We start from the raw sequence: 10,057 nt of genomic DNA on the forward strand, positions 1-10,057 counted from the left end.
GATATTGACACAATCTCCAGGGCCTCCCCAGAGTCTGAGTGTCCTCCCTCAACAGACTCTGGACCGCTAGAGGCTGAAGAGCCAGCATTACCAGAGTCTTTTAAAAAGTCAGCTCAGTCTCCTCCTGTTCTCCAGTCACTCGCAGCTCAGTCGACCTCAGTGCACTCTCTTGTATTGCCAGCGCCTCAGCCTTTAGCACGGCCTGCACCTCAGCCGACAGCTCCGCCGTCTATTCAGCCACCATCTCCACCCACTCATTTTCAGGAGGAGGATGGCCCCACACAGACTTTCGTTGCTCCTCAAGACCTGGCTAAAATTGAGACTTTTTCTCTCTCCGGGGCCTCCCCAGAGGTTGAGTGTCAGCATTCAGTTAACTCTGGACCCCTGGACATAAAGAAGCCAGCGCAATCTGTTTTGTCCCTGCCAGAGGCCCGTGTGCCTGCTGGTTCTGTTCTGTCCCTGCCAGAGGCCCGTGCGCCTGCTGGTTCTGTTCTGTCCTTGCCAGAGGCCCGTGCGCCTGCTGGTTCTGTTCTGTCCTTGCCAGAGGCCCGTGCGCCTGCTGCTTCTGTTCTGTGTGTTCCAGGGGCCCCTGTGCCCACTGGTCCTGAGACTGTTCTCGCTGGAGGGCCTGAGGAGCCCGTCCAGCCTCCTGCTTCGCCAGCTGGGGGGCCCGAGGAGCCCGTCCAGCAACTGTCCTTGTCAGCTGGGGGGCCCGAGGAGCCCGTCCAGCCACCAGCTGCTCCACCAGCGGCCGCATCCACGCCTGCAGCAGCAGCCGCATCCACAGTTTCGTCCACGCCGCCGCCTGCTGCAGCGCCTCCGTCTCCGGCTTCCACGCCGCCGCCAGCTGCAGCCTCGGAGTCTCCACCCACGCCGTCTGCAGCCTCGGAGTCTCCACCCACGCCGTCTGCAGCCTCGGAGTCTCCACCCACGCCGTCTGCAGCCTCGGAGTCTCCACCCACGCCGTCTGCAGCCTCGGAGTCTCCACCCACGCCGTCTGCAGCCTCTGTGTCTCCACCCACGCCGTCTGCAGCCTCTGTGTCTCCACCCACGCCGTCTGCAGCCTCTGTGTCTCCACCCACGCCGTCGCCTGGTCCAGCTTCGTCTCCACCCACGCCGTCGCCTGGTCCAGCTTCGTCTTCACCCACGCCGTCGCCTGGTGCGGTTCCAGCTTCACCCACGCCGTCGCCTGGTCCGGCTTCAGCTTCACCCACGCCGTCGCCTGGTCCGGCTTCAGCATCAACTTCGCCATCGCCTGGTCCGGCCTCTGCATCAACTTCGCCATCGCCTGGTCCGGCCTCTGCATCAGCTTCGCCGTCGCCTGGTCTGGCCTCTGCATCAGCTTCACCGTCGCCTGGTCCGGCCTCTGCATCGCCTTCGTCTTCGTCTGGTCCAGATTCAGCTCCGCCTTCGCCTTCGCCTTCGCCTTCGTCTGGTCCAGATTCAGCTCCGCCTTCGTCTGGTCCAGATTCAGCTCCGCCTTCGCCTTCGTCTGGTCCTGCGGTTGCCACACCGCCGTCAGAGCCAGCTCGACCTGTTTCGCCTCGCCTCTGCCGGCCGTTTTCCGGGCCTCTGAGTTGGCGTCATGGCCTTCGGGGACGGCCCCCAGAAAGAGTTCATCGCTGCCGCTGGCATCGCGGCCGACCTCCGGACCTGCTCAGTGGCCGCCGCTGCCTTCCAAGTGGCGCTTTAAGTTTATTATTATGATTATTATTTGAGTTCTCTTCGGTCTGCCTCTGAGTCTGCGTCTGTATCTCTGTCTATGATGTCACCCCATCTGTTTGTGAATCTGTCTGTTCAGTTCAGCGTCTTGTCTGGTTCCCGGTGTCTGAGTTTCCTGTTTTATTGTGAAGGTCTGTGTCTTTTGTGAGTGTACTCAGTTTACGTTTCCCCTGTCTCGTCAGCTGTGATTTCTCCCAGGTGTGTTCCCCTCCTGTCTCTCATCCCTTGATTACTGCCATCTGTGTATTTAAGCCCTGTGTTTCTCTGTGTCAGTGTCGCGTCGTTAACGTCTGCTCCCCCTCAGATTTCTCTGTGTGTTCCGTTACCTGTTATGCCTGCCTGTTAGTTTATTTTCCCCCCAGTGTAGTTAGTCTTTTGTTCAGTCTGCAACCGGCAATAGAGCTGTTTATTTGGAGTTCTACTTTGCCTCAGTGAGTCCTGCATTTTGGGTCCTTCCTTCCTGCCTGCCTGCACACAGCCATGACAATATATATGCGTACCGAACCAAAAGCACTGTATCGAACGGTTCAATATCGATACGAGTATCGTTGCACCCCTAATATATACTAATATATACAAACGACATTCCGATGTCATTGCTGTATATCCTGGTGGTGTGGATCAGTGAATCGATGTCTTGTTCACTCTTGGCATACAGCTTGATGTCATCCATGTACAGGAGGTGGCTGACAACTGCTCCATTCCGTAGTCTGTATCCGTAGCCAGTCTTGTCAATTATCTCACTGAGGGGGTTAAGGCCTATGCAGAACAGCAGTGGGGACAGAGCATCTCCTTGGTAGATCCCGCACTTGATGGTGACTTGTGCTATGGGCTTGAGGTTGGCCTCCAGTGTTGTCCGCCACATCCCCATTGAGTTCCTGATGAAGGCTCTCAGGGTCCTGTTGATCTTATATAGTTCTAGGCATTCCAGTATCCAGCTGTGGGGAATTGAGCCTTCTTGTAATCAATCCAGGCAGTGCACAGGTCCTGGTCTGGTCCTGCAGTCTCGGCTGTCTCGGCTGACTGCTTGGTCTGCCAGTAGCTGGTGTTTTGCGCTAGAGGCGCAAAACACCAGCTATATATACATATATATACATATATATACACACACGTATTAACAACTTTAATCCTTCATGTCTTCTACTGGCAATCTGGCAAATTTTGTCAGTGCCTGAGTATTTTGGGTCTAGGTCATCTGCTTGTTTATTTTGACTGTGGTCTCCCACGGATCCGTACTCCTGACTGTTTGGCTTACCAGCGTCTTGTCCGTGATGTGGCCTGGTAGAATTTGCGTATTGTTTGTGTGGGTTTGAATTTTTATGTCCAGCAATAGGTCGGTGGACCTGTGTCCTGGCTGAAGAAACCTTTATTCACGCCTTTAAGGCAGATGATGTGTGATGATACGCGCACGGCCCTGCCTGCACATATAGCCGCTGTCATCACAGTCATCCCTCAGTTCTTAACGCTCTTCACCTCGCTGAGAACACCTCTGCTGAGTTGGGCTAGCTAGCTGCTGCTAGTTAGCTCCGTTGTCTGCCAACTTGAACTTAGCTTAACTGCCCCTGTTGGTGTTAGCCTCCACCACGCAGTTGGTGCGTAGGCTGCCCGCGGAGCACTAATTTCAAGTTTTCCTGTGCAGCGTTTTGGAATGTACTCCAAACCGAATCGAGCAAAGCAGAAATCTTCTGTTCGCCCCTGTCCTCAGGGAATGCGATTTCTCTTTTCACGACAGCATCCAGCACGATGCCTGCCCTGTCTGCCTGGGGATCGTCCACGCTAGGAGAGCGTTGATGTCTGCCTGGGGATCGTCCACGCTAGGAGAGCATTGATGAGCCCGAAGCCTGTGCGCTTTGTCACCAACACCGGCGCTCAACCCTGGAAAGACGGGTGACTTTTGTGGAAAAAGTGCTGGGACGCTCGGCTGCCGCATGGCATGACCCTCTCCTTTCCGAGTCTGGAGCCCCGGCTTCATCCGAGTCCGAAGATGAGGATTATCCGGTCAATGTCCCCGCAATTAGCTGGGCTGACCACATGGAATATGTTGACGGGTTAGCCGATGACGACCCGGAACCATGCAACAGCACTGACGGGCTTCAGCTTGGGTTGAAATAAAGGCGCTATTGAAGCGGTATTGAGTTTCTGAGGTTTGCATTCGAGGGCATAGCCTACGAATACCTAGTGCTACCATTTGGGCTGTCGCTCGCTCCTCACACCTTTGCAAAATGTGCCGAAGCAGCGCTAGCGCCCCTCAGAGAAAGAGGCATCCACATCTTAGCCTACCTAGACAACTGGGCTCTCATAGCTTGCTCCAGAGAGCAGGTGGAGACACAGCTGTCACTGGTTCTGTCACACATTCAGATACTGTGGTTCTCTGTGAACTTTCAAAAAAGCTCGCTAATCCAGAGTCAGCAGATTTCTTTTCTCGGTTTGGAAATATGCTCGCTTTCCAGCCGCGCACGTTTGTCGGAGCACAGAGTGGCCGCGTTTCATCGCTGCCTCGCTCAGTTTCCGCTGGGACGCAGACTGCGTTTCCAGACGATATTACATTTGTTGGGCATGATGGCATCTATGATCGCTGTAGTGCCACTTGAACTGTTAAAAATGAGAGCGTTTCAACGCTGGACTCTCTCTCACCACCTGTATGCATCGCATCACCTCCGGAGGAGACTGCCGGTAACCATGTCTTGCATGCTAGCTCTCCGTCCTTGGAGGGAGCCCGGGCTACTGCATCAGGACTCTTGGATTGGGAGGGTGTTGTTTCGCAAGGTGGTGTCCACAAATGCTTCCCTAAGAGGGTGGGGAGTGCTGTGCGAGGGTGCATCAGTGAGAGGGATCTGGTCCGCAGCCCAGCGCCTGCTGCACATCAACCACTTAGACTGTTAGCAGTGTTCTTAGCTCTAAAACATTTCCGTCCAGTCCTGGAGGGCCAGCATGTCTTAGTCAGGATGGACAATTAAACAGTGGTGTCTTACATAAACAAGCAGGGAGGAACACGCTCTCTTCCCCTGTTGAAGCCGTCTCGCTCTGCTGTTGTGGTGCAGTGTTCATTTTCTGTCTCTAAGAGCCACCCATGTCCCAAGCGACCTGAACCTGGAACCTTCTCTCCAGGGGGGGGTCCTCTGGTGAGAGAATGGAGGTTACACCCTTTAATAGTGGCTTAGATTTGGGATCTATTTGGCAAGGCGCAAATAGATCTTTTTGCTTTTAGGGTAAACACTCACTGCCCCCTGTTCTTCTCCATAATCAACCACGATGCACCCTTGGTCATGAACGCGCTAGCGCACCAATGGCCAGACGTGCCCCCGTATGCATTTCCACAAGTGGAAATGATATCTCCAGTTCTAGAGAGACTGACTCTCTGATTCTAGTGGCCCCTCGGTGGCCCACAAAGTCGTGGTATGTAGAGATAATCAGCCTGCTAGCAGCGAGTCCTTGGCAGCTTCCTTTCCGCAGGGACCTCCTCTCGCAGGCAGGAGGAGAAGTAGTTCATCCGCGCCCAGATCTGTGGCTCCTTCATGCTTACCTGCTGAGAGGTTAAACTTGATTGCTAAGGGTTTGCCACCTAGTGTGATAGTGACAATTCAGAGTGCTAGGGCCTCATCTACTAGAGGCTTATACGCTTACAAATGGTGAGCCTTCGAGCAATGGTGCCAGGACTGTCACACTCTCCCATTTCAGTGCTCTATTGTGGATGTTTTGATATTCGCGCAGGAGCTGCTGGATAAGGGCCTTTCATTTTCGACAATTAAGGTTTATTTAGCAGCTATATCTGCTTATCATATTGGCTTTGACGGGGTGACACCAGGTGCACATCCCCTTGCCATATGTTTTCTGAAAGGGGTTTGCCGGCTGAGAGCCGTGCTTAAGTCCAGTGTCCCTGCTTGGGATTTGTCTTTGGTGCTGGAGGCCCTTGTAGCCCCCCGTTTAAACCCATTGAGTCTGTGGATATGAAATTTCTTTCTTATAAGACTGCATTACTTCTCGCTTTGGCTTTGGCAAAGCGAGTGGGTGACCTTCATGCGCTGTCTGTGCATCCCTCTGTGCACACAGGACTCTCCTGACGGCCACAAGGTCGTATTGCGTCCAAATGCTGCCTATTTTCCCAAGATTATGCCTGCATCTTATAGCTAAATGGAGTTTGAGTTGCTGAGCTTTTGCTCCCCTCCTTTTGCATCTGAGCAGCAGAGGATGCAGCATTCTCTTTGTCCAGTGCGTGTGCTACGCACCTACATTGAGCGCACTCAGAATGTGCGTTTATGAGAGCAGCTGTTTGTCTGCTTCGCTAATGCAAATAGAGGTAGAGCTCTGCCTAAACAGAGGCTGTCCCACTGGATTATAGAAGCTATCTCACTGGCATACGGCACCAAAGGTCTTGCTTTGCCCCAGGGGGTGAGAGCTCATTCCACCAGGGGGATGGCAACCTCATGGGCTCTTTTTAAAGGGGTGCCTGTAGCTGATATTTGTGCGGCAGCTAGTTGGGCATCACCGCACACTTTTGTGTGGTTTTATCGGTTGGACGTTACAGCCCCTTCGGTGGCTCACACTGTCCTTTCTGCTGGGTCTACCGCTCACTAAGGATGTGGTGGTCCGATTCCGGTTCGGTGACTGCTCTGCGGGGCGTGTATATATGTCCCATACTTATGTGTTGTACCGAGTGAATCGACAGAAAGGGAACGAATACCTATAACTTCTGTTCCCTGAAGGAGAGGAACGAGGTACAACACAAGGTGGCCCCACTGAGCAGTTTGGCTCGATGAAGAGCGGCTATTGAACTGAGGGATGACTGTGATGACAGCGCTATATGTGCAGGCAGGGCCATGCACATGTCATCACACGTCATCTGCCTTAAAGGCGTGAATAAAGGTTTCTTCAGCCAGGGCACGCGAGGGCGTGATATCCCATACATACCTCGTTCCTCTCCTTCAGGGAACAGAAGTTATAGACATAACTATTCATTTCTGATTTTCCATGTAGCTCTTCCTTTGCAATTCCACTCCCATCACACTGTTTTTCTCCTCTCCAACTTCCCTCTGTGACTGATATTTCAGATCTCATCTGTAAGTCAAAACCTTCTACTTGTCAGCTAGTCCCCATTCCTACAGTTTTGGTCAAGGCCTGTCTACCCTCTTTGCTTCCCCTTATATCTGCTATCATCTATTCTGCACTTACCACTGGAACTATTCCTGCTTCCTTTAAAGTTGCTGCCACCACCCGAACATTGAAAAAAACAGGTCTAGATCCCACTAATTTTGATAATTTCCTATTTCCAATCTACCATACCTCTCAAAATTCTTGAGCAGATAGTTGCCACACAACTCCACTCAGCGTAACTAAAATAATCTGTATAATCAGTTCCAGTCTGGTTTTCGCCTCTGCCATAGCACTGAAACAGCGCTTATAAAAATAACCAATGATCTTATAATGGCAGCTGACTCCGGTTTACTTTCCATTCTTATTCTCCTTGATCCGAGTGCTGCTTTTGACACAATCTCTCACTCCGTTCTCCTTAGTAGGTTAGTCTCCATCGGTCCCTCCATACTCCACTAGCCTGGTTTAAATCATACTTCTCTGATCCCACTCAGTTTTTTTACTCAAATCCTTTACTTCTCAGCCCTTTCCTCTGGTCACTGCCGTGCCCCACTGCTGGATCTGTCTTGGGGTCCCTTCTTTTCATTATCTACCTTCTTCCGCTTGGACACATTTTCTGTAAACATAATGTTTAGTTTCACTGTTATGCTGATGACACCGAGCTTAATCTCTCCACTAAACCTGATTCTGCTCTTCCCCCATCCTCCCTCACCCTCTGTTTAGCTGAACTAAATTCTCTTCTAATTTTCTTAAACTCAACAGTAACAAATCCGAGCTTCTCTTGGTAGGCTCTAAATCAACATTATCCAGAAGTAACAGTTTCTCTATTACTATCAATAACTCGCCGGTCTCCGTTTCTTCTTCTGTGAAAACTTTGGGTGTCATCCTCGACAGTGCTCTATCCGAGGGGCTGAGTGGTAGGGGATTTTCTGGCTGGCTGCAGTGACATCTAATAACCAGATCGCAAAATGAAACAAAATAAAAACAAACCAACAAACACAAAAACACGAGACATTATGATGTAGACTTATAATTTGCACCGATGTGTTTTCTAAATTCTATCACACACATATACGTAAAAAGTGAGCACCAGGGACCTCGGTGCGCCTGCTTGCTGCTGCTTCTGTGCTGAAGTCTCACACACAACCTGTCGAAAGGGCAAGGGAGCAGGCTGCTTCCAAGTAGAGCACAGAGGGAGTGTTTGCGAAGGGGCCCAAACAGGCTAGGACCACCCCTGATCATGAAGCTATGATATGGAGAGGCTTATAGTAAAAACCTGGGTTTATCCAATTTAACAGCTGCACTGAGACCAAACAGGTGGGAACAGGAACAATACAAAACTCTGAATTAAAAGATATCATACATAACTTGAAAGAGGAAAACATTACGGTTCCAAATTCAAGGCAGATGCAAAGACTGAACCTTTCCAATAATGTACTTGACTTAGAATATATTTAAAAATGTAGCAAAGATTCTCAGTTCATAATTGCAATAATATTGTGAAGCATTCTATATATGTCTATACATACTTTACAGCAGTGGTTTAGACATATGCGAATTCATACATGTGAAAAACCTGTATTCCATCTGACAGCAATATTTCTTTGTACTGTCAAATAATGGTTCTTTTTTAGTTGTGTGGACCTAGAAAAACAACAGCTTATCATTATTGCAGTGAGCTTCATGAACTTGTACTTAAACTACTTTTATATGAAACTTTTGGATATAGCAGTTGATTAAATAGGCCAAGTTTATTTTTCTCAGAAGAGCATGTCCAAGCATGCTTGGCACCATGTTAGCACAAGTAAACTCCTCCGGGCAAATGACATCCCCATTTCAGCTTCAGTTTCAGCCATAAGACATATAATTATCTCTAGTTTCTATTGAGTTTTTCCTTTTTATGTAGGTGGTGGGCTATTTGCTCTGCTGATTTGTTGCTGTTTACTCTACACACTATTTTTTTTTAAAGTCAAAACCATCTCACCTTTGCTTTTCTAACTTTGTCTCCAAGCACTCAACCTGAGCTGTCCCTCTGATATACGTCTTTCTAATCCTGTGCATTCTGAGTGAAAGGGAAGTGAATCTGAGCATCTTTAACTTTGATGGGTCCAGCTCAACTTTATGTTTTTTTTGTTAGTTGCCACTGCTATCTTTCTCTCAAAAATCACGTCCAACACTTGCCTCCACCCTGCTGACCTTGATTTGCTGACTGAGGTATTGAAACTCATCTACCTTCACTACATCTGCTACATCTGCTACATCTACAACAGCTCCACTGTTTGACCTGTTTCCCTCTCATTCATACACAAAAAATGTGTCTTGCTTCAACTGACTTTCATTCCTCTTTTCTCTAAATCATACCACCACCTCTCCAGGCTCTCTTCACTACTCTTACTATAGATCAGTGTCATCAGCAAATGTCATAGGCCACAGAGACTCCTGCCTGACCTCATCTGTCAATGTGTCCATCACCACTGCAAACAAAAAGGGGCTTAGAGTTGAGACATGATGTAATCCCACCCCCATCTTGAACCGATCTATCAATCCTATCGCACACCTCACCGCTGTCTGTCTGTCCTCAGATGCCTGTGAGTATTTTTTATATTATAAACTACAATAAAAGTTGTATTCTAGAGAAACACTGAGGCAGATAATATTGTGTAGTTTAAGATGAAGGTACTTTTCACAAGGCTCAGACACCTCTAAATATTAGCTGCTATCCTTTAAGCTAGGAGTAAGAAGGTTGTACTAACTTACCTGTAGGTTGTTAGAGATTAAGAGATAACCACACATGTGCCATCATTTATGGTGGTATTTAGTAGCAACTCCCACACAAAAACAGTATTTTGGTGTTAAGTTTAGCTATCTACCTAGCTAAAAACACTTGAACATGGAGCAGATACAAGAGGGCATGCATGTGATTGACATGGCTATGACTGGAAAGCTAATATCTGTTAAATTATGAAATGTTTAGCCCACCCTAATGCTCTTTAACACATGTTTATAGGCTATGATAACAGCAGAGGCTGGACATGTTACATCTAAATAAAGCGATGCAGAGAATACCGTTGCAATTCATACCTAGAGAGACTGTCAACACAAATATATTGAAAAGGACCCAACGGTGTAGTCAGGTCCATTTAAACAAGTTTCACAAATGTTGAGCCAGAGAACCGTGCCACCTTCTGTAGCATGACCTGTGCATCTATAACCGGATCATAAATTACATATTGTTATTAGACAATGC

General features: G+C 49.1%; 1 protein-coding gene across 1 annotated transcript; it reads right to left on the reverse strand.

Annotated features, from left to right (window-relative positions):
• Positions 1-370: 370 nt before the first annotated feature.
• Positions 371-7,396, reverse strand: LOC148106401 (uncharacterized). Its single transcript, XM_087843318.1, has 3 exons — positions 7,327-7,396; positions 1,002-1,653; positions 371-914 (listed from the first exon to the last, which is right to left on the reverse strand). The coding sequence occupies exons 1-3, from the start codon at positions 7,394-7,396 to the stop codon at positions 371-373; spliced, it is 1,266 nt and encodes a 421-aa protein (XP_087699444.1).
• Between the last annotated feature and the right edge of the window lie 2,661 nt (positions 7,397-10,057).

The sequence above is a fragment of the Neolamprologus brichardi genome, chromosome 1 (assembly GCF_056152115.1).
Source record: "Neolamprologus brichardi isolate AB-2024 chromosome 1, ASM5615211v1, whole genome shotgun sequence".
NCBI classification, from domain to species: domain Eukaryota; kingdom Metazoa; phylum Chordata; class Actinopteri; order Cichliformes; family Cichlidae; genus Neolamprologus; species Neolamprologus brichardi.